Genomic DNA, 24,021 nt, shown 5'->3' on the forward strand with positions numbered 1-24,021 from the left:
CTCCACTAGCTTACATCCTTCCTGTGGTGCATCCTTGTGCCATCTCTTCCACAGGTAAGCAGTGCATTTCCACCCATGGCCCTGCTGCCAATTCACACATTGTCCTTCCTTGGTCGGTTCTCATAATAACCTTCCAACAGCTACATAATGGGAACACCTCACAAGACCTGCCATTTTGAACAAGCCCTGATCACCAGTAGATTGACCAGAGGAGGATGGGTCACCCCTTGTGAGCCTTGGTTCCTCCCAAGGTTTCTTCCTCAGCTGGGGGAGTTTTTCCTTGCCACTGTCGCCCCTGGCTTGCTCACTTGAGGGTTTTACATTTGTCTTTACATTTCATGTCAAATCTTGTCTTACTGGAATTCTGTGAAGCTGCTTTGTGACAACATCAGTTGTGAAAAGCGCTATATAAATAAATTTGATTTGATTTGATTTGATCAAAACATTATAACCATCACAATTTTGTAGGTATAGCAACACTACCTGTCAGCTCCAGGGTCTTGGGGTTGACTGTGTTCTCCCTGTGTCTGTGTGGGTTTCCTCCAGGTGCTCTGGTTTCCTCCCACGGTCCAAAAACACATGATGGTAGGTGGATAGGTGACTCAAAAGTGTCCATAGGTGTGTGTCTGTGTTGCCCTGTGAAGGACTGGTGCCCCCTCCAGGGTGTGTTCCTGCCTTGCACCCAATGATTCTGGGTAGGCTCCGGACCCACCATGACCCTGAACTGGATAAACGGTTACACACAATGAATTATTTCATATTTCATTATTTCATATAATAATTAATTTGGCCCTTGTCAAAATCACTAAGATCCTTATGCTTGGTATTTTTCTGCTCAACTGAAGGAACTGAATGTTCACTTGTGGCCTAAAATATATCCTCTTGACAGGTGTCACTGTAATGTGACCATCAGTGTTGTTCACTGTGTGTGGTTGATGCTTTACTATCTCAACTGCTATTGAAATCGTTTGCAAGCATCAAATAATAATAATAATAAAAGAAAAATCACAAATCATTTGTGATCATTTGCATTTTCTATATTGTTTCACCTTGTTCCTAATGCGGGGTGGTGTGTATTTCTGCTCGTTGCGTTGTATATTTAGACAACAGCTTCTCAGTCTAGTAGGCTTTTTCATTGCGTTGGTTCGTGCTCTGAAAGGCTCTCGCGCTGAGAAAAGTGGGTCATTGGCTCTCTCGACGCTCTCTTCATCAAAACGAGTGAAAAGCGGCGGAGATGGCGTGAGTGGACTGCAGGAAGAGACGGAAGCGTGGGCGTCTCAAAGGAGCAGTTCCGACACTTCAGTGCGAGAAGTAGGCAAGGTCTGTTCGGAGAGCTGTACCGAGTCCTCAGATTAAACAGTGCATGGAGAGAGACAAACAAGCACGGGGTGCTTTCTCTGGGTGTGTGTGAGTCCTGATCACTCTCATCTCTTTCCAGTGCTGGAGAAATTCCAACCACTGCCTTATACAAGTGAGCCAAAGCGCAGCAAGTTCATATGAAAGTAATAAAGCCTCGCACAATTCATATGAACTCAGTGACCTCACGTAACCTCAGTCCCCCGGGTCCTTTATTTCTCTGGGTGGGTGTGATATTTGCTGCCTCTCTTAGTGACATGGACCCAATAACCCCACATTTTGTGTTTGAGGGTGTATTTTAATGTACTGTTTCTGCTTTAAGGCCAGTAGAGCGCACTGACATCATTCACACAGCTCCAGTAACCCCAAAGAAACGCGCAAACACACACACACACACACACCACATACTAGCTCACAGCGCCGTCTTGTGGCAATGCAGCAGAATAGCCTTTTCTCTCTCACACACGAGCCCATGTGCTGAATTTTCTGCAGACCTAAATTGTAAATGAAATCTAGTTCACTCAGAAATTAAAATAATAACTGGGGTAGATGTGACTGCTTAATTATTATGCTGATACATGGCCAATAATAACGGTGGTATTGTCTATGTATTAACTTCTAACATAACAAAAACTCTCTGGTATAAAAAATCGCTGGTACGATATGGTGGTCCGTAGCAAGAGAAGTGTTATGCTTATAACCACCAAAACCATCATAACACTGGATACACGTGTTCCCGTCGTGCTGTGATTGTGGAAAACCTGGAGTGACCAGACGTCCTCTTTTACCCGGACATGGCCTCTTTTTTAGACTTAAAAAAATATCCGGCTGGAATTTCACAAACGTCCGGGATTTTGTTTTTCTAGAGCTTACATAGAACTTCGAGAAACGTTTCGTTCACAAACTAGTCCCGCCCTCCCCTACTCCGATTGGTTCGCTTGAGTGAGAAGGGGGCGTGGTGAAGTAGCCTAGACTCTTCTGATTGGACGGTCTGACTGTAGAGCTACCGTTATTGGTCGATAACCTTCTCTGTAAACATTTAATTGGTCAGTCTGCACGTCAGTAGTCCACCCGGAGACGTGTCCTCTTTTTCACCATCTCAGATCTGGTCACCCTAGGAAAAACATCATTGCGGTGTAAGCTGGTATGCTGGTTGACCAGCAGGGTCAAACTAACATAAGACCAGGATCAGCCTACGGAATTTAGGCTGGACTATGGTGTTTAGTAGAAAAATAAAGTGGTATGTGTACATCTCAAATATAAACAATTCTAATAGGTGTTTACACATATTAACCATTTCACACTCCAATTTAATGCAAGATGAGGCTATTTCAAATACGTAACAAGGACACTTCATCACTCACATGATCATCTTTTCCTGTTTCAGCATTGTTATCTTAGATAAGAGTAGTTCAAAGTCAAATATTTTATCAGTGTGTTGGCCAAATACATGATTACAGTAGGGGCACAGCTGTCCATTAGTTACTAACTGCTAACGTATTCGTGACTATTAACTCTTTCTGTACTGTGTTTAGGTAAGGTGCCAGATTACCTCTATTATTTATTATCTATTATCTGGGGGCATCTGATTCCACCCCTCAAACAATTCAAAACTCATCCAATAATGATTTATGTAAATGGCACAATAGCAAATCTGCACGTACAGAGTTCACAAAGTGCAACAAAGACGGTAAAATTCAGTTACTGATATTTAATATCTGGAAGTTTAGAATATACTAGAAAACATAAACCATGTATAGAGACAAAGAGAAAAAGCAGAAACACATAGAAATTTCTTAAATCCCGATTCAATTTTTCAAAAATGACTAAATGCAAGAGAAAAAGTATTAGTTTACATGTATAAAAGGTACTTTAAGACTCATTCCAGTTTTCTAGAGAGCAACAGAGCAGGTCACTAAAATTACTGCATGAAAGAATTGCACCTAAACAACTAAAAATACAATTGTCATTTGTTAAGTATTGTATCAAAGACATCAACTTTGTATCATGTCCCTTTTCTAGTTAATGTTAAACCCCAAAGTTGTCAACACTCATCTTAAGTATCTAGTTAAATGAAAATCACTATCCTTACCTTCATCATAAGGACTAAAGTGCTATTTCAAAAGCTCGAGAGAAACAGAGAAATTGCATAGTTAAGTGCAGCAATGTGTTGTCTTTATCATGACATGTAGACAGCATATAGGCTAAAAGAGTAAGGTGAGGTATAGTGTTAGCAAATATAGTGCCAGAGCCCTAGTGCTACATATTTAGATGTATGAGTAAGGCTAGAGTTATAAGTCTTCTAAATTTATGCTGTGCACGGGTCAACTTCAATTAAGAAGATTTTACGATTTATTTATTGTCCAGTATGTGTCTATGTCTCTGAACAAATCCCTCCAGAGTCCATTAAGCTGTTTGCCTCTCCAATCTCTCTCTGATTCCCTTTTCCCAGCAGCATTTATACTGGAATCATATGTAGACACATCCCAAGTGGGTTCACTGTCTTTACTCCCATCATGCTCTTGTGCCTAGTTAAGGTTATGATTGTAGCCATTGGCTTGTTGAGGTGGCTGAAGGCTATTCTCTGGTATGACACCAGGCTTCTGAGCTTCTCCCTGGGGGGCAATGTTGAGCCTGTCTAGTTTTTCCTGAAGAAAATCATGACCAGCACCTGATGTGGCTGGTTGGGATGTTGTTTCAGATTGTGAGACACTTGGCACATTCCCTGCAGATATAGGAGTCAGGACATTGCTGGGGGTTGCCTGATTCTGGGGAAAAGACTGAGCAGGGGAAGGTGTCAGGATATTAGCATGTACAGGAGGATTTGGATTGTCTATCACATGGACACCTGGTCCAGAAGGTGAGGCAGGAATGTTTTGAGGCAAATTATTCGGATATTGCGGTGGCCTCACCTGTTGGAACATGGGATTAAACTGGGTCATCCTGGGTTGCTGACCCATGACATGCTGAGAATTGGGTGGTCCCGCTTGTACATTATATGGCAGTGCAGGTCCAGGAGGCATTTGATGAGGATTAGGTGGCTGATATGTAAAAGGCACTGTGGGATTTTGGGCAAAGGAAATCTGAGGGGTTGTCTGGGGTACAGGTGTTTGATTATTAACATTTTGAATGGATCCTGGCATTGGCTGAGGTTGAGAAGATGGAAAAGTTGGAAGAACATGGCTTATTTGAGCCTGGGGCTGGTTTTGTAAGGGCTGTCCTGGATTAAACTGGCTTGGAAGACTGGAGTGAGGTTGCCCCTGGGAATTGACTGGAATGGGTGCTCTCTGAGGCTGAGGCCCTGGCTGGGACTGGTTCTGAGGAACTAAAGGAGGCCAAAACACAGGAGCTGGTCCTGACTGGTGTTGACCCTGACCTGGCATCATGGGTTGGAACTGCCCAGGATGGATGGGTGGCTGGCTTTGCCCTGGAAAGGCAACACTAGGCATCTGTGAAGATCTGCTTTTCCTAGGCTGTGGTACTGGGACCTGAGTTCCTGGAGGGATCTGTTGAGCAAATGAAGGCGGCAAGCCAGTTTGCATCTGTTGTCCAACAGGATTAGTGAACTGCCCACCTGGCATGGGAACCTGGTGTCCAGGAAATCCTGGTCTTCCTGTAGGCTGTGGTCCAGTCAGTGGGGGTCCATTGGAAGCCCCTGCAACAACAGGAAAGGGAGCACTGGGTGCTTGTTGCCAAGGAGCTGGCATGTAGCCCTGGAAAGGCACTTGTGAAGTATTTTGAGGAAGAGGTGTGCTCCCTCTGAGTGGTCCAGGCTGGAACTGTTGTGGTGGGACGTAACCTGGTACAGGAGGATGAAAAGGTGCAGTTGGTTGAATTCCTTGAGCTTGGTTATAAGGGGGCTGATTAGGGTATGGCAGTTGCTGGTTTGCAAATGGAGAAGGGGCAACAGGGGCAGCCCCTGGTGGCCAGGTCTGATGGACCCCACCCTGTGGGGAGATGTTTGGGAGTTTAGTGCCTCCCGCTGAAGCCATATCTGGTGGGAGGCTGCGCAGCTCCTGAGGAAGATCTTCAGGCCTTACAGCCTCCAGACTAGAGGGGCCAGACCCAGGGCTTGGGGCTTTACCACCAAGCATGGGCTTCTGAGCAGTAGGTCTGGGAGGATGTTGTTTTCCCACCTCCCTATAGGACCAAGGCATAAAAGAAATAAAGTTAAGACTTATAATTGAGGAACGGTGTGAAACAGTCTTTGTAGCTGTCTTACTGTTTAACATGTTCAGTTTTGCCATTACCAGCTATATATATATATATAATTCAATGTAATACCAAGCTCACTGGACAAAATATTAATGACCTTGTGTGTTTGAGGTGGTAGTAACTTCTCATTCCTACAGATGCAGTTGCATGAGGACGATCAGGCTTTGTGATAGGATTCACAGATTGAGAAAAGGTGGTACAGTGCAGTGAATGTCTTGTTCGATGACTGGCAAAAAGGAGTGACTGCATTTGGGTGTGTCAAAGGCCATATAGTGAATAGGTGTGTCTCTATGTGAATGATGCTAGGTGTCATGTTCATCATAGACCTCAGGAAGCCATGGATGAGGAATGTGTGCAAAGTGTGGTTCAAGATGGAGGAGGCTCTGTGATCTTCTGGGGTTGTATTAATTATGTGGAAATTGGACCTTTGGTTGAGGTGACAGTAAATTTTAATCACAATGACTACATTGAGCTACTTGCCTTTTGTTCATCATCTTATCGATGATGGAGGAACATACCATTCCTATCCCCACATATTCAAAATGTTCACAGTGCTTCAAATGTGACTGATGGGCATGATGAACGTTCAGGAGCATTTACACATCTGAATTTGCTGGCAAAATCCCCAGATTTTAATTTGCTTGAAATCCTGGAACGAGTAAACGCCAGGGAAAGCATCCACAAAATCTGGCCAGACTTCACAATGCTTTGATGCAAGAGTAGCTGAGGTCACCTACATCCAGAAACCTGTCTAATCCATTGCAAATTAAATCACAGCTTTATTTGTGATCTCTTACACGCTATTAAGTATCATTCAGTCACAGGTGACAACATTTTTGTCCGGTGAGCTTATAACTTCCATTAGAAAGATTTAGCTATTAGACTTGATACAGCCCATTAGCTTTGCTGTTAAAATAACATGACTTTCATAGGGGTGTTGGCAAAAAATTGGCTGTCTAATCCTAACTTTCTTACCTCTCCAGCAGAACAATTCTCTCCTGCTCTCTGGTCTGACAGAAAGCCTTAACTCTGTCCAAGAGGCTGGAGGTCTTTTTCTCCAAGTCCTGATAAAAGTTTCTGCCTTCCTCAGCCTTCTTCACCAGATCCTCATATGCTTCATATGAGGCCACAAAGCACTGAACAGAGCTGTTCCACCTGCAGGACAGATGATCATGGTTACAAGAATAATACCCATAGGTACCCTACATGCATCCAGGATCATTTGCTTTAGTGACAAATATGAAAATACTCAAAACAAACATACTGTTGCTCCGAGAGGGTGAGTGTCTTGCGGACGGCAGCATACTGCACATTAGCCTCTGTTAGGGCTTTGAGGATGTTGTCCTGAGCTGCCAGATTCTGTTCGATGTATCCCTTCAACTGATCATACTTCTTTAACTGCTCCTCAAACAGTGTCTGAGGAAGATAATACAATAATGAATCAATTGGTCTGTGATGTATAAATCATTTAAACAGCTTCTTCTCCTCATTGGGATCAGTCACCTTCATCTGATAACGTTCAGTTGTCACCAGAACAGATGTCATATCATCTTTCTGAATGAGATCACGGAGCTGCTTCTCCAGTGAGACCCTTTGGTTACGCATCTCATTGACCTTATCAAGAATACGTTTCATTGTCTCCAAGGATGACATGTCCTCTGAGGGGCAAAGAGAATTTATAAAGTCTACAAACAAACCCAGTGTTCACACATGTCCACAAAAAATAATCTTAATAAGAAAATAGTCGTGCACATATTCTCAACATGGGGAGATGCATGACTTCATTTAACCTTTTTGCACACAAAACTCCCTCACCCTGACTCAGATCTGGCTTGGGCATGTTCTTCCTCAGATCCTCCAGTGGTCCCTGGAGAAGACGCAGATTAGGGATGTGCTGATTCATGGCGCTGTGGAGCTCAGTGTTGGTCTGGCTGGCTTCCTCATGGACTGTTTCATATTTCTTCAGCTCTTTCTGGAGCTCCTGTAGTGCTGGAGGCTTGGGTGGCAAGCCTTTCTGCCCCACTACCTCTACTACACTCTTCTCCCCAGCCTCATCCTCTGCCAGAGCACTACGCACTTCCTCCAGAGTTGAGCCCACATCAGTGTATACACTAGACAAAGCTGCAAAGCACATATAGATCTTATAAGAGTCCAGATGAAATGACATGCTTTTGGCCAAGTGTTCATCACAAGCAATGATGTATAATGTATAAATATTTACTTACATTGCTGTTTAAAAGATTGGAATCAATGTAATTCAAATTTTGTACACGTAAAAGCAGATAATAATGTGATGCCACTATATTAGTACCTTACAGTACCGTACATTAATAAGGTGGGTATAGTAAAGTAAACATCCTGAATATCTTAATTAGGTAAGCAGTGATCAAATTTGAGGCAGCACACATCTCAAGAAAGGATGTTAAATAGAAACTTACAATTTATACAATGAAGTATGAGTGTTTCCTCATTATTGGTTATAAATTGTAAAATATACTAATATATCTTAAAATACCTTCTGTTATGTTTTCCCCCCAGATTTTTGTATTTGGTCTACACTGCTTAAGATATTATTAAATAAAATAACAGCAATAATTAATATTACAACCAATTCCAAACTTCTTAAGAGTTGTGTATGTACGCATGTTTTCATGGTGCACTACACACCCTGCATGGCCTGTGCTAAGCTCTTCACAGCATCTGTTCGGACGCTGAGTGCAGCACATTTCTCCAGTATCACAGAAGGCACAGAGTTGAACATTTCTAGATTATCCACAGAATCACAGTTCAGAGAGTCCATAAACCTCCTAGATGAAAAAGTTTAGATCACACATGTAAATAAATATATATTGCACTAGAAAATGCAACATACAAAGCACAGCATCTGAAAAATAAATACCTGCCCCAACACTTGCTGTTTCTGTGTGCTCACTGCCCCAGTGCAATACTGTTTCTGTGTGTGCATGCGTGTGTGTTTTCACTGCCACAGATGGGTTAAATATAGAGGTAAAACTTCACTGTATGTTGTGCAATGACAATAAAAAATGTAGTTTATGTCTTCACAAGAGGCTACACTGCAGGCTGTGTTATGCTCGTAAAAGGGGCATCTGTGTGTGAAGATGTAACTGATACATAGTGTTTTCATTTGTCTCTTACTCTAAAATCTGGTTCTTGTCATCAATCTTTGCCATTACTTCACGAAGCAGTTTTGCTTTCTCCTCACTGAAAAGAGAAATAGAGAAAAGCTTTGTTTTCAGGTAAAACTGAAATGAACAATACAATAGAAATTAGAGTCTGTATAATGCAGGGGTGTCAAACCAGATCCACGGAGGGCCGTGTGGGTGCAGGTTTTCTTTCCAACCACGCAGAAGCCACACCTCATTCCACCTGTTTTTAATCATTGGATCTAATCAATAGATCTTCACTTTCAGTAGTGTGGGGCTTTTGCGTGGTTGAAAAGAACACCTGCACCCACATGGCCCTCCGTGGATTTGGTTTGACATAATGCTTCAAAGAAAACTAAGTATATCCATTTTAGTTAATAACTCAGAAAATGTCCTTTAATTCATTTATAGTAAAACAGCCATTTAGTAAAATCAGATATGAAAAAATGTCACAGGTGTTTCTGTCTCAGCTCATGTTCATTTGTTTGGGAACAGGGTTGTTTGTAGAACCTGTAACTGAGACAAGAAACTAAACTAAAAGGAAGAAATCGTAAATAAGGCCTGAAGATCCCAGACTTCAACATCATAGAATGTGTTTGAGATTATTTTGATCATGAGAAGCAGGCAATGCAACCAACTTCAAAGACCCAAACCAAGTAGAAATGTCTTTAAAAATGGAAAGTAAGCCTCAAAACAATCCGCAGTAATAAAAATAACAGATGGACTCAATAAAAACGGCCACCTTTTTGTTGATGAGTCTTCTGTGTTACGCTCTGCTAAATATATGATGAAGATTACTGAAAGATATTTAATTAAAGATGTTTTGAATGGAGATCCCATAAAGGAACAGTTGTCCTTGGTGCTGTTTTGTTTTAACTAATAAGCTAAAGATAGACAATGCAGAATTTATGTACAAATGTGAAGAAATTCTCACTGTAAGTAACATATTCTGAGAAAGTCAAGTGCAAGTAACCTGTAAAGTGAAGAAGCCTCATGAGTGGCCATAGGAACCAGTTTGGAGAAGAGGTCAGGGCCGGTGACAATAAGGTCCGTCGGAGTCACAGGGAGAGGCTTGACCAGCGAAACACCTACAACAGAGATGTAACGTTCCAGACAGGGTTAAACGCTCATTACATAATTATTATACTTTATTTTGCCAGTTTTCATTTAATATTAAACACACAATCTCTTAAGATAGATTCATTAACATTATAAACATCTATCATCTACCTTTTACTGCAGGAAGTGTTTCCAGTTTAGGCACAGATTCGTGGTAAATAAACTCGTTGTCCTTTTTAGCAGAGTTATATCTGGAACGGCGGGAACAAAGGAATAGCATAAAAAGAAACATAGTACACCTCATTTTTGAATGCTTAAATAATATAATTAAATAATTAACAAGGATATGTAGCGTTTTTGATGCAAAGCACTAATTAGCGCCCCTTGTGGAGCAGTTCCTAGTGCTTCAATGATTCTAAATGATTATTTGTTGGCTTTTAAGCCACAACTGTTTGAATATTTGTCACTGTTGTATGCTCACAGTAAAAAAGCACAAGTTACAAGATGTCTTATATTTGTGAAATAGACCTGATAGGGGCAAAAGGTCTTACTTTCCACCAATGATGTCCATTGTGAACCTCAGGGCACTTGGTATAGAGCCTTGTTGACCCTGCAAAATGCAAAGTCAAATTCAATCAAACTGTACATGCATGAATTTGTGCAAAAATGTATAGACATTTCATACAATTGGTTTTACACATAGCTTGTGAATTCTCTAATAAAGCATGAAATATAATGCGATGCCCTGGAGTAGCCACACATGAGTTTAAGGTGACCATGCCAGGTGTGTAAAGCCCAAGGCATTGAGCTGTTGACCAGCGGAACTCTCAACAACCTGATGAGTAGAAAATGAGTAGGCTGTTTTTGTGTTCCAGACCTAATCATCCAAAACTTCTGCCTGACCTTACTCATTTTCTCTCAGCTGAGTAACATCAGAAATGTAATGTAAAACCTTCTCAAAAGAGTAGAAGCAGTTACTGCAGCAAAGTGGGAAAAACTACCTACAATTCCTGAAGAAATGTAAGATTAGCAGGTGTCCCCAGATTTTGGCCATATAATCTGTATATTAATTTACCTTGCTTAGCTTGATGGCTTCATTTAGTTGGTCAAGAGCACTTTGGAAGTATGCAACCTGTGCAAAAAAATCCATACACAATTCTATAGTCATTGATTTGCCAATATTTGTTTTAACATAAAATTTTCTATTTTGAAATATGAGTTTCATGTAGTATTTAATTACTGCTAAGGTTCTAATATGTACTCTCCATTCCCCAATCCATATGTGAAAAAAACAAACTCTACTGGACTCACTTACATACTTTTAGTTTTATATACATCTGTTAAATTTGCACAGAAACATGTAATAAAAGTTATCTTGGATTGTACAGTACTCTACAAAAGATTTAGGCACCTGAGAAAATGAGATTTGAAATGCTATTTACCTGAGCAGTAAAATATTATTTGCTAATAAATAAATATCCTTAATATTAGAATAAAAACAAATAACATTATTACAGTAGGTAGTGATATTCTCTGTTTGAATACGGTGGTTTAACCCTTTCCTAATGGCATTCAAGTGTGCTGTTGATTAAAAAAATATCTATATGATGACAGCTAATATCTGGAAACAGCTCCTCTCACTAGTTCACAACACATCTACTACCTTTACTGCATTTATGCTTTTGAATTTAATGTAAATATATATAATTTTATACCACACTTATTAAGATGATAAATGATTTTAAATAATAATAATCCTAATATATTATATAATAATATAATAATTATATAATAATCTTTTATGCAGCTGATGTAGTAACCAATAATAAATATAACAGTCACAGTCTGGTCAGATCAATACACACACAACCATACGTACAGCTTCTCCAAACTTCTGCTGCTCCTCTGAGTTCTTGCCCATGTGTAACTAAAAGTGAGTGAAAGGAACATAGTAATTCAATAAAAAGGTTTATTACACAAGGGACAGAGTTTAATATGTTTTAATGTCAGATTTTTGTTTGTGCCGTGGTTTCTGTTCTTACTTGTGTAATTGCACTGAAATAGCTGATTTTCATGTAGATGAGCTTCCTCCACTCTTTTTTCCCTAAGGCACAATCTGAATATTCCAGTGCCCTCACACAATCTTTATAGTACTCACACACCTAAAGACAGTAAAAGCATTAGTAAACCAACAAGAAGAAACCCTTTGAGTGTCCATATGTAGTGCTATGGGAAAACCTCTGAATTTCTACACACATCCAACCCAAACCACATCATGCCTTAGTCAAAAGAGACTTGTGAAGACCTCAGAAAAAAGCAGTTAATTCTCAATATGTTGCAAGAGTTCTTGAAATGTTTGAACTTCACAAACCCATTGCAAGGCAGATAGAGTAAATTATAAAAACAATCTACATAATTGTCAACCATTGGTAAAATCTAAGATCATCTGCAGGCCTCTGCTGCACAGGCTAATGGAAAGGTTCCTGAGTCCACCATCAAACAAAGAGTATCACAAGGATATCGCTATCTAGCTACAAAACAAAAATATGTATATTTATTAGGTTACTAGGTCTTATTACTTGAAAACAGAAATGTATTATTTAAATGAGAAAACAAGTATGCCAAAAATAAGGTCTGGGTTTGTTTGCTGCCACAGCTTGACATAAGAATTTTGGATTGCATCAGAAAATTCAAAAGTAAAACGTCAGAGCACGAACTGAGGATCAATAAAATACCATTCCATCTACCAAATGAAGGTTGAACAAACTGAAGAAGTAGACGAAATGTAATCAGTTTTTCAAAAATTTCTAGCAGCAGTGTATATGTGTAAATATTTCTCTGTGTAAAATATAATGACAATAAATGCATCTCACCTGCGCACAAACGCGTGCAACCAAGACACTCTTCCTGTTGTCTAATAGAGTTTTCTCAAGAAGGCACTCTTGAGCCTGGGCCTACCATAGAGTAAAAAAAAAAAACGTGCAAGAATGTATAACACGAGTTACTAATAACTGAATGACAGATGACTGGTTGAAAACAATTCTGTTATCTGTGAAAGTTTTTGACCAAGGTAGAATGTTTTATGTCTTTATGATGAGAGATTTTAAAAAAGACTATAAACTGGTCACTGTTCTTCAGAGAGCAGGACCATTACAGAACAAATACGTCATTTTCAATGCTGCAGTGACACTGACGTGGTGGTGGTTGTGTATGCTGTGCTTTTATAAACAGATCAGACACAGCAGGGTTTCTGTAGTTTTTAAATACCTCTGTTACTTCTGGGTCAGAGGGGGCTAGCGACAGGTGGACTACAGTCTGCAACCTTAGAACTACAAAGTGCATATCTATGCTAAGTGGAGCTCAAAAAGTTAATAATGAATGTAGGAACAAGGACAAATGTTTGTAGTAATCAGCATGTGAGGCGGAGGTGTTTGTATGTCCTTTACCAGCATTAGGCTGATGTTGATGGAGAGTGCCTGGTGGCTTATGTCAGAACTGTAGTTAAAGTTGTGATGATCTCTGATATATGAGAATGCTCCTGCAGAGCACTGGAAATGAGTACAAGACGTCTTCATCCCCTACAAAATATCAAAAAACATAAATACCCACCACACACAGCTATGAAAGACAGGGAGGCCGTAAACCCCAGCTTGCCATCAATTCAGCAGGGTTACTGTATCAATTTCTCATTATTCTTTTTAAAGTAGGTTTACACAGAGATATAAACATCCATTAGATTGATGGAAGGACTGAGGAATTGAGATATTCTCACCTCCTCAGACACCCTGTTATCCATGGCTCCCAGAAAAGAGTGCAAGGCAGCTGCAAAAAAAAGACAATAACAATTTTTTACTAAAGGAACGCACATTGCTGTAAACATCCAGTGTCAACAAGGGCTGGTGCACAGCAACTTACAACACTTCGATTTCTCTGAGCACCACAGCTCTACACTTAGCATTGCGTTAATGCATTAATGTAAACCCAGAGTGAGACCACAAAAATCAAAGATGGGTGACATGTAGCTTGAAAATTACACAGAGAAAGACAGTCATTGTCGATCCCTTTTGTAGTTATAAGTATTTATCCTTGTTTGTTATCGCACTTATGATATGTTCTCACCGCGACCCTGAACTGGACAAGCCGTTACAGACAATGAATGAATAAATAAACATGTTCTCTCATTATTGACATAACTGACTCCTGTTTCTTAGTCCAAAGTTATTTAGAATGTAGCCTATATGTACTGTCCAGGTCCAGTTTGAAAACATTTTCCTAAGCCAAGGTCCGGAACATAATGTTTAACCTGCATTATGATCAGTGGCATATCCTGCACGTTAAAATAACCTTAATTTTATTGAGTTTATTGATTAATTTTATGAAGTTAACAACTAAATGTCAAATCAGTTTACACTGTCAATTACATTTCAACATATTTCAACCAGATTTATTAATACTTATAAATAGCAAATAGTCTAAACAAAATGTCCTTTTTCTTGTTTCAAGTAAAATTTACAAATAAAACTGATTTTGAAAAAAAATACATATTTTAAATAAAGTCCCCAGTGACTTTTTTAGTTGCATTTGACTTTACTGCTTTTCTATAATCAGCAGTCTGATTAGCTCCAACTGCTGGAGGGCAGGACTTTATCCATTAATGGCAAGCTGATTGGCTTTTTATACTGAAGAACAAGACTATACATAAACAGAATCCATGTTCAGCATTATGTCGTCCCGAAAGTGTCCCAAAAGGGCTTTTACCACGTCCCTTTCGCTATTTTTATTGGCCCCATGGCAGCGGTGTCTGGAGCCCTGCCCTGTGTGTGTCACTTATTCGAGTCATCTTATGCACTCATCATGCATGCACAGATCTCATTGGCTGACTAGCCTCACAAGTGATATGCAGAAACGCATGCGATTAGTCTGAGAATTTCCTGGAGCCCTAAAACTGAACTGTAATGACTATAAGAGGCAAGCCACGTAAAACAAACACTCAATATTAAACAATATTTTTATTATTAATTAAACTAATCAATTATTAGTTTATTAGTTACAGGTCCAGCTATTCATGACCGCTGGTCTAGGACGTATTCTCTGAACAGATGACAAAGCACATAGTGTAAGTGGCTCTAGACATATGTGTCTAATAATGCTGAAAAATGTAAATATCAATGCAGTCAAGGCAACATGTTTATGATAAGACCACAAAAAATATGATAATAGTTTATTAACTAATAATACTCGACTAGCCTTTTTCCACTCTATTTTGGTATGCAACAAGTTTGTGTATAGTCTGTTAACAGATATCCAACTTAATAAATTTACTATGTATCCTATGTAATAAAGCTGCATGTGACACCTGCTATGTGATGCTATGTTACATGATATTACACTCTATGAATCGTCCTGTTTGTGGCCAATTACAGAGCATATATACATGTCTCACCCAGGTTATAAAGTACACAGGCTTGTTCATAGTTTACATCTTCATGTGTTATATCTTTCCCTGAGAATATATCTGTCCTGTAGAACAAAGAAAGGAAGCACAATGTTACAAATGGTAAGACAAAAGTACTAGATGATATATACTGGATTAAAATGATTCATTTCATTAGATAGCGGACACAAAATAAGCCATTTACATCTTCATTTACTCACCATGTCACTGGTACAGCTGCTTCCTGTCCCTTTGCCATAGGGACACGACTCTGAAGAAAATACAGCTGACCAAAGTATTTCCTGAGAATATTGCAGCCTTCAAAGTCCCTTGGGACATTTGCTGCACTCTATATGAGAGAGAGAAGGTTGATTATAATGATTAATTCAGCAAGTATCTGGGCTTATATACTTACATAACTTTATCTACCATAATTATTTTCTGCTTATTTTAAGACAAACTAAGATAAAACATGATAAATTCCAAGTAACTTTACTGCACTGTATATATATATTCTACCATGTATGGTGCCATTTAATAAATTCTTCAGCTAATCAGTCCTTCATTAAAAATAAATCTGCGGACGTTGGAAACTAAAGGAAACAATGTTTGAAACACACAAGCAAAATGCATTCTAAGCAAAAAAATAATATACGTTTTAAATTAATTTGTTAATTTATTACCAGGTTTATTGTATTTTTAAGTTATTAGCTAAAATACACTTACTACAACAAATGTTCCAAGTTTTCTAAGACTGTTACAAAGTAATATTTGTTACACATGCCCAAATAAAACTTAATATTTTATTTACATGTTAAGTAAAATCCTCCCACCTGTCTAAGCTGTTCCAGTGTCTTAAGTGCTTCACTGTAGTTCTCAGGATTTTCACCATAGTTCCTGTTGATGTACTGAAGACAAAGAGAGCACCCAGAAATATCAAGAAACATTTCATGTCAAAGTCACAAGGACACAACACCTCTGTCCTCCTATAGCTTTGATGAAAGTAATCTTTTCTTATGACTATCTTTTTTGTGCCTTTACATCTGCACAAAATTAAAAGAAAACAACAACAACAACAAAAATAAAAAAAACATAACTGTATGTTAAATGTATAAGGCCAAGGACAGCCTGTCATAGGGAAAGTCCACAGAGCACAGAAAGGTCAGCTGCCGTAATCAGTTTTGCTTATTCATTTGAGAACAAGGCCACAAGGTGTCATAGACGCAAAGCACAATAGCATCCACTTTTGGAACAATCTTGAAAAATAAAGGGAGCGTCTACAATTGTGAGCAATCACAGTTCTCTCTGATTGATTACACTGTTTACATTCATTCATTCATTCCTCTTTATAATATCCAAATAATCATCCTACAGTTTAGAAGTCTGATGCTTATAATTACTGTTAATATTTAGGACTAAAGTTAATCCCAATCTGATTAAAAATCATCATTAGTGTTGTCGGTTTTGTATTTATTAAATCACAAAATCTCAGTTAATGTGCTACAATATATATATATATATATATATATATATATATATATATATATATATATATATATATATATATATAAGTTTGCACAACTCCTTGTATAAGTCAGCTTCAACTCCTTGTCAGAAAGCTCCTAAATCTGCCTTCTGACTCACTTCCCTTCTTCCTTTTAACTGCTGCCCATTTGCACTTTTTCTGAACTTTATCTGAGGCCTACTTTTCTTGTAACACAAGTAAATAAATCTTGTCTTGATTTAAAATTGCTTGTCCTATATGTCACAGCTCACATATAAGAGAGGCCATTTTTGGCCATAACATTTTTCAGCAGGTCACAACAAACATATTTTTCTATTCATTATGCCATTAGTCATTATCTAATGTACAAATAAGTGTACTATTGGCTTACATTTGTATTACACATAGTTTTACAAAACTAACTGATTAAAATGACATTACATTTCTTTTTTCCATGAATGTATGTTACAATGACAGGATACGTCTATACATTCTAGACTCTAGGTGTAGTAGTCCATATCAGTATTCATACATTCTTAAGTGATGATTTATGATCATATAACCCCTGTTGTTTTATGCCTTTATAAATATTTGTTTTCAGTTTGACTAAAAATGCATTCTGTTTAGATTATTGGGCTGGCCCCGAATATTCGGATACTCGTTCTATGGGTAGGAAATCGGTTTATAATTTTGAGATTCAGATATTCGTTTTTTTGGATAAATGTGGCTATCGATGTGAGGTAACGCTCCACTCAACCCACATTCAGGCTCTCCAGCGGTAAAACCAGTGCTCTCCCCACTCCACCCATATTCAGGCTCATCAACATAAAACTCTTTGTACAAATGAAGCCTAAATCTCAGTCATAAAAAACCTAACTTGCTAAAACAACAAACTTACAACAAAGCAATGCCACAGTCCATATAGCTGTGCACAGCCACATTACACTTCACATGCTTTAACATGTTACACTGAATAAATAAATTATTGTAATTCTTAAAATCAACAAAATGTTACTGGTCTTCTAGGTGATAGATCATCTAGTATTTATTTTTCAATAAAACAAAAAAGATACATTTAAAAAAAAAACAATATTATGAACACAACTTTGTGCTCCTTTTTTCATTTCTGCATTTATTAGTCCTGCCCTCCATATTTTCTGTACAACATAATCACATAATAAAAAACCACATGTAAACAAAGACACTGATATGAAGCACCAAAACTTCTCCATACATACTTCTCTAATGACAAGGGTATGTATTTTGGGCTTTCCTGTTTTTGAAACACCTCTGTGACAATGACTATATGGCTAATGGCGGTCTGGCAAAACTAGGCTTGTCTTTAGAATCAGACTGGGTAAGCTACAGTTTCTCTCTTCATGAAAACACAAACAGGTGAATACAGATAACTGTTAGCCTACCTGGCAGCATTTCAGATAAAGGCTGCCTTAAGGATTACAGAGAGTAGAACATTCCCGTGTGAAAGGTCCAACATGCATTTCCAACAGGCTAATGCAGCCCCAGTTTACAGCGAACATTGTGAACAAGTTATTCTGGTTTTTTTTTTTTAACAAAAGCTAGATAACGCAAGTCTAGTTTGAACTATGTCCAAGATATGAGTCTCCCTAAATTATTTCTCAGTTTAGTCTTAAAGAGCCCACAGACGGCAGAAGTGTTTTTAAAATTAATTATTTTGGATTGCTTTATGTAAACGGCCTTAGGTTCTCATCAGTTGTTCTGTAGTGTGTCTCTTTGGTTAAAATGTGTTCTTGCTGAAACACTATCACTAACTTAAACGTAAATGGGCGGAGCTAAATTGCTAAAGGCAGGGCACGTAGGCCTGTATGTAAATATGAGGGTTCGTGTGACACTAAAACAAGCTGTTTTTTATGTAGAGATAGCTGTATGATTTGAAAATGTAATTATAAATACGTTAATATATAAGTTTGCAGTTAATCTGGATATTATGGTAAATATAGCAATGTCCAAATACTACATAAACTGTTTTTATTTAAAAAGAGAACTATGGAAATTCAGTATCCCAGTATATGGGCTGTTTATCTGGAAATATTCTCTTCCTTAAACACTCTATCCCGCCTCACTCTATCGTAATTCCTCCTTTAGGCAAAACTCCGCTTGTTGTCGAGTTCAAATCTAACCTCTCTCTCTCTCTCTCTCTCGGCTTTAGTAGTTATTATACTCTTCATTTACTTTGTCGGTGAGCTAGCTAGACCTAACCTCACAGCCTCTGTCGCTGTTAAACTGGCCTCGTTATTCCCCAGCAGGAGACTGTTGGAGCTCTTGCGGAGTCTCTCACCTGTCTGACAGCGGACTTGAACTCAAATTCTCCGGCCTCTTTCTGCTCCAGCCAAATCATCGGCATCCGTGGAACAGCCTCCATTTCTCCAGAGACACTTTTACAGCCCACCGAGTAGAATATCGCCCACTGTCATGAACAAAGTAACTGTCAAACCTCGTTGTTTTGATACGAGAACTCTGCTTGTCTGCTCCTTCCGTTCCCACCTTTGATAACGCAAGACCGTAGGCATTAGGCGTGTCCCGCTTTGGATTATGGGTAATGTAGTTTACTTACGTCTTTCGCACGAGAAGAGAAAATATCTGAGAAGAAATAACGACGACATTTTACATTTATTAACGTCTTTTTAACGTTTATATACACCCACACAACTTGTCGCGTATAGTTCTGTAATTAAGTCTTTTATATTCTGCTTTCGAACCAGTGCCTTTAGTTTCTGAAGCGAACGCTAGATGGCAACACTTGCTCGGTTTTCCTAACGGTTTTACTATCACCTTTTTTTTGAAAACTCTACAATACTCAACACCTGTCAAAAACCAAGGAATCTTTTACCTGACATATCGTAAATGAGTGGGGAAGTGAGTGTGCTGAATCCATAATTTGTACGCATTTCATATTCATGAGTCTGTTTCAAAAGCATATTATTGAAAGTTTTGAACACATTTTGGTTTGTTTTGTTTACATATTATACTAAAACTGAGACAATAGCACTACAATTGTGATCCATAATATGTGTATATTAGCTATTACATTATTTACTTCCTGATAGATACCAAAAAAACCACATTCAAAAGCAGATGTGGCTGGGAGTCTCTGAGACAGATGCTTCATGTTGATTAAGAATCTGCTGGATCAGACTCACCTCACCAAACAGATGTCCTTGTTAAATATTCCTGTCCTGTACATCAACCCACGGATAAAGAAGACAGGTGATAATGAATTTATCCATGTCTAAAAGCAATGACTGTAACCCAAACTGCATGCTACTCTATTAAGTGTCATGTCAGAAGTGTACTGACCAGTAGAGAATTAGTATAGTATATGTGGTTTTAGACAACCAAAGAGAACAGTGAAGAAATTAAACTGGATCCAACAAAGGGTATATGTTCATTATTATACGGCATACATGTTAGAGCCTGCCAAAAATTCACATGTCACATATATAGACCCCCCCCCCCCAATATATAAGCACACGTTTAATAGGGCTCTCACACCTGGCTGGTGTCAGGCCTTTGTGTTAGTCCTTTGTCCTCTTTTTCTCTGCCCACAGCAGCTAAATGTCTTCCTTTCAGAGTGCAGAAATGTCAGCTGTGTGTGTATGTGGAGTTCATATGTGTGCTTCAGGATGATGCAATATTTTCAATGCTGTGATACTCAGAGACCAAGAGCTCAGCTGCATGCTTGACTTATTTTTGCTGGCCAAAAGCATAAAAAAAAAACCCAAAACAGTACAAATCTAGCAAATATGACAGCAAATACACTTAAACGTTACAAATATTTTTAAAGCCTTTTCCATTTTTCTACAGCAACGTTTTGTTAACTAATGTTATCTAGAACTCTATTTATGGTAGTCTGCTCATTCTTTTTGGAGTGATCGAGATTTATCTAATGTATACATCAGCTAAATGCCTGCATCTGCTGATGTCTGCATTAGTGAAAGCACTTAGAAAATGTGCTTGTTCCTCAAGGAGTCTGCTGCCTCTATGACAGAATCACAGATTAATGTAATTGGACAGCCATCAGTCTCTTGGCAAATTTTATGGAATCATCACACTTAGAAGATGTTCACTGGAGTATTTAAGTTCATGACAAGGGGTTTGTGGGTTCGAGCCTGGCTCTGGATGAGTGTCTGTGAGGAATTTGTTGGGTTTTCCCACTGGTAGGTTGAATGACCAGGCATCCATAGGTGTGAGTGTATGTGAGTAATGAATGCCATCTCCGTTGGTCTGTAATCTGACATAGATCAAAAATGAAAGGGTAATTTAATTGTTTTGTTCAGGCAGTCGTCTTTATATGTTCCATTAGTACGGCACCAGACAAAAGATCCAGCATCATCTCCTTGTCCAGTGCATATTCATGACTCATCACTGAATATCACTTTAATCAAATCATTCACATTTCATGCTTTCTTATAAACTAATCCCATGTCATTTAGCTACATTTTTACAGATCTGTCTCAACTCTGACTTCTTTTTCCACATCTGCTTTTTATTGGGGTTTTTTTGGTGCGTTTTCTGTTATCAAGTTAAGTTTTTTGACATTTTGACATCTTCATTGGTCTACCTGTACTTTTTCCTTTTCTAAAATTCCCAGTTTTTTAATTTATTATTTATTAATTTATTTTTGAGGGCAGCATAGTAGTACAGCAGGTAATGTCACAGTCACACAGCTCCAGGAACCTGGAGGTTGTGGGTTCCATTCCCGCTCCGGGTGACTGTCTGTGAAGAGTTTGGTGTGTTCTCCCCGTGTCTGCGTGGGTTTCCTCCAGGTGCTCCGGTTTCCTCCCACAGTTGGTAGGTGGATTGGTGACTCAAAAGTGTGACTGTGTGTGTGTGTATGTGTGTTGCCCTGTGAAGGACTGGCGCCCCCTCCAGGGTGTATTCCTGCCTTGCGCCCAATGATTCCAGGTAGGCTCTGGACCCACCGCGACCCTGAAATGGATAAGCGCTTACAGATAATGAATGAATTTATTTTTTACCTAATTTTAAACCCAGCTGACTGGGAAAAGTCAAAACCTTTTGTTAGACTTCCTCCTTGAAGGAGTTTTACTGTCCTTTTCATTGTTTCAGCTGACAGCTCTCTCTAGGTAGGGCCATGTTTTTTTCCTATTAGCCAAGTCCAAACTGCTCAATAAGGTCTGGAAGCACAGACTAATTTGTGTTTTTGACTTGTGCAAGTAAACATATTTTTAAGTTTCAGTACTTTACCCTTAATATTCTCAACAAGTTCTGTATATTTTTCATAAACATTTAGTGATTTAGTCACTTCCTTTTTGGTCTACATTATCTGGAATAAATATAACATTTATTTAGATATGTTTGGATGTGTTTCCTGTGTCAGAATATTCAGCTATTAAACTATTATGTAATAGTCTCTGGATCTAAAAATCTGGGTGAACATTTTGCCAGGGGTAGTAACAACTGATGACACAAGATGCACAGGAGAAAGTATTCCACCCGCACCAACCGCTCCCCGTCCCCTGCCTCCCTCCACACCCGCTCTCTCTCTCTTTCTCTCTGCACCCTGGACCTGCCCATATTGATTGTGTAATGTCCCTCTCGAGCCCAGGGCCCATCCCCTCGTGCCTCTGCAGGGTGGGCGGTAATCCGCCTGCATGGGGTGGCCATGACATTTACCCAGGAAATTATGAGAAAGTGATAAAGTCTTAATCAAAGAGCTGCGTGGCTCCGTCTCTCAGAGAGGTAAAACGAGTGGAGAAACAGACAGGGCGGGGGTAGGAAAGAGGGACAAAGAGAGGATAGATAGATAGATAGATAGATAGATAGATAGATAGATAGATAGATAGATAGATAGATAGATAGGTTGATTGATTGATTGATAGATTGATTGATTGATTGATTGATTGATTTTTAAAATTCATTAATGAGAATGTGCAATAATGAGATGATTAAATCTTGGCCATAAATAACTAAACCTATAACACTTTACTATCAGTAAATCATTTATTTATCTAGTTCTCCTGCCTTACTAAGGAATCTCATACCTGAACATTCGGGACTGTGTCCCTGCATTCAATTTAAAAGAGATTATTTTAATAAATAAATGTTCCCCAGGTCATGTTTGATTAAGACATGTTCATACTGTCTCACTGCTGGATGGTAGGGAGGTAGATGGATAGAGCAGTACATAGGACTACTGTCCTCCGCCTTCATCATCTTAACTGTAGCATCTTTAATTCATTAAATGTTGGTGGCCATCAACCGTTCACTCTGTAGTCAACAACCCAGGAATCGAAAAAGCTACAAATTTACACTGATGACTACAGTCACCTGCTCTGAGCTGCACTCAGCCGTTTCACTCTTATCTACACTCGCAATGTTAAAAGTACATCATACGATTGCCGTTCACTTTGATGAGCTGCAAATGGTTGGCCAATAATTAATAAGATGTTAATATTTCATATCACATCTCCCATAAGCCCAGCTGGGTCCTAACTGGATGACTGACAGCCAGCAGTCTCTTAGTGGTAACCATGGCGACACCTGCTCTCTCCTGGACTTGGGACTGTGAGTGTTTAATTGAAATTCACTCAGTTGAATCCGAATTAGAATAAGAATGGCCAAAATGGATTATAAGTAGTGGAAGGGAGAGAGAGGGGAAGGAAAATAACTGTTAAATGAGTTACCAAGGGAGGAAAGTATTTTTTAGTGATGTAGGCTGTGTGAGTGTGTGTGTGTGTGTGTATGTTTTAATACCCATAAGGGAGACTGTTGAAGGGGTGAATGCTGGTCATAGTGAAGATGGATGAGAGGATGAAAGAAGTTTTTTTTTTCTTTTCTGGAGAAGATGGTGTGGTATTGTGGTTGTGATGATTGGTTTTCCTTATTCCCAAATGGCAATGTGAGTGAATGTGTAAAAAAGTGTGTGTGTGTGTGTGTGTGCGGCCAGAGTCTAATGCATTAATATTAATAGATGCTAATGTGCCCAGCCGGAGAACAGTGCATGCTGGGTAGCACAGGAGCACCGACCACGGGATTTCTCCGGCTTGGAAATACCGGCGTTCCGGATTAAAAACCCCCACCCTTCAACCTTACAGACACCACACACATACACACACACACACACACACATAAGCAGACTCCATTATTCATATGTGGATTCTCTGAACAAGTCTTGCTGTGGCAGGTTATAAGACTGGGATGAGTTTTAGAGATGCATAGAAGAGAGCAGGTTATTTCTGTGCCTTTGTGATTTTGTGTTTAGGTCTTGGTGGGAACCAGCTGTCCCCAGG

General features: G+C 39.0%; 1 protein-coding gene across 1 annotated transcript; it reads right to left on the reverse strand.

The window, feature by feature from the left end:
• Window positions 1–2,980: 2,980 nt before the first annotated feature.
• ptpn23b (protein tyrosine phosphatase, non-receptor type 23, b) lies at window positions 2,981–19,256 on the reverse strand. Its single transcript, XM_066675042.1, has 20 exons — window positions 19,050–19,256; window positions 16,062–16,136; window positions 15,450–15,577; window positions 15,238–15,314; window positions 13,567–13,616; window positions 13,241–13,372; window positions 12,668–12,748; window positions 11,837–11,956; window positions 11,674–11,721; window positions 10,870–10,926; window positions 10,346–10,404; window positions 9,966–10,045; window positions 9,709–9,823; window positions 8,728–8,793; window positions 8,239–8,378; window positions 7,387–7,692; window positions 7,075–7,229; window positions 6,836–6,987; window positions 6,547–6,726; window positions 2,981–5,496 (listed from the first exon to the last, which is right to left on the reverse strand). Exons 1-20 carry the CDS (start codon window positions 19,131–19,133, stop codon window positions 3,885–3,887), a joined length of 3,717 nt encoding a protein of 1,238 aa, XP_066531139.1. The 5' UTR covers window positions 19,134–19,256; the 3' UTR covers window positions 2,981–3,884.
• Between the last annotated feature and the right edge of the window lie 4,765 nt (window positions 19,257–24,021).

The sequence above is a fragment of the Hoplias malabaricus genome, chromosome 6, assembly GCF_029633855.1.
Source record: "Hoplias malabaricus isolate fHopMal1 chromosome 6, fHopMal1.hap1, whole genome shotgun sequence".
NCBI lineage: Eukaryota > Metazoa > Chordata > Actinopteri > Characiformes > Erythrinidae > Hoplias > Hoplias malabaricus.

Bases quoted from the DNA above. Each gene is read 5' to 3' on its own strand.
- ptpn23b (XM_066675042.1), bottom strand. From the start codon at position 19,133: ATGGAGGCTGTTCCACGGATGCCGATGATTTGGCTGGAGCAGAAAGAG. The intron at 7,230-7,386 runs GTGAGGGAGTTT...TTTGCCCCTCAG, and splicing joins CAAGCCAGATCTGAGTCAGG to AGGACATGTCATCCTTGGAG. The intron at 6,988-7,074 runs GTGACTGATCCC...TATCTTCCTCAG, and splicing joins CTGAACGTTATCAGATGAAG to ACACTGTTTGAGGAGCAGTT.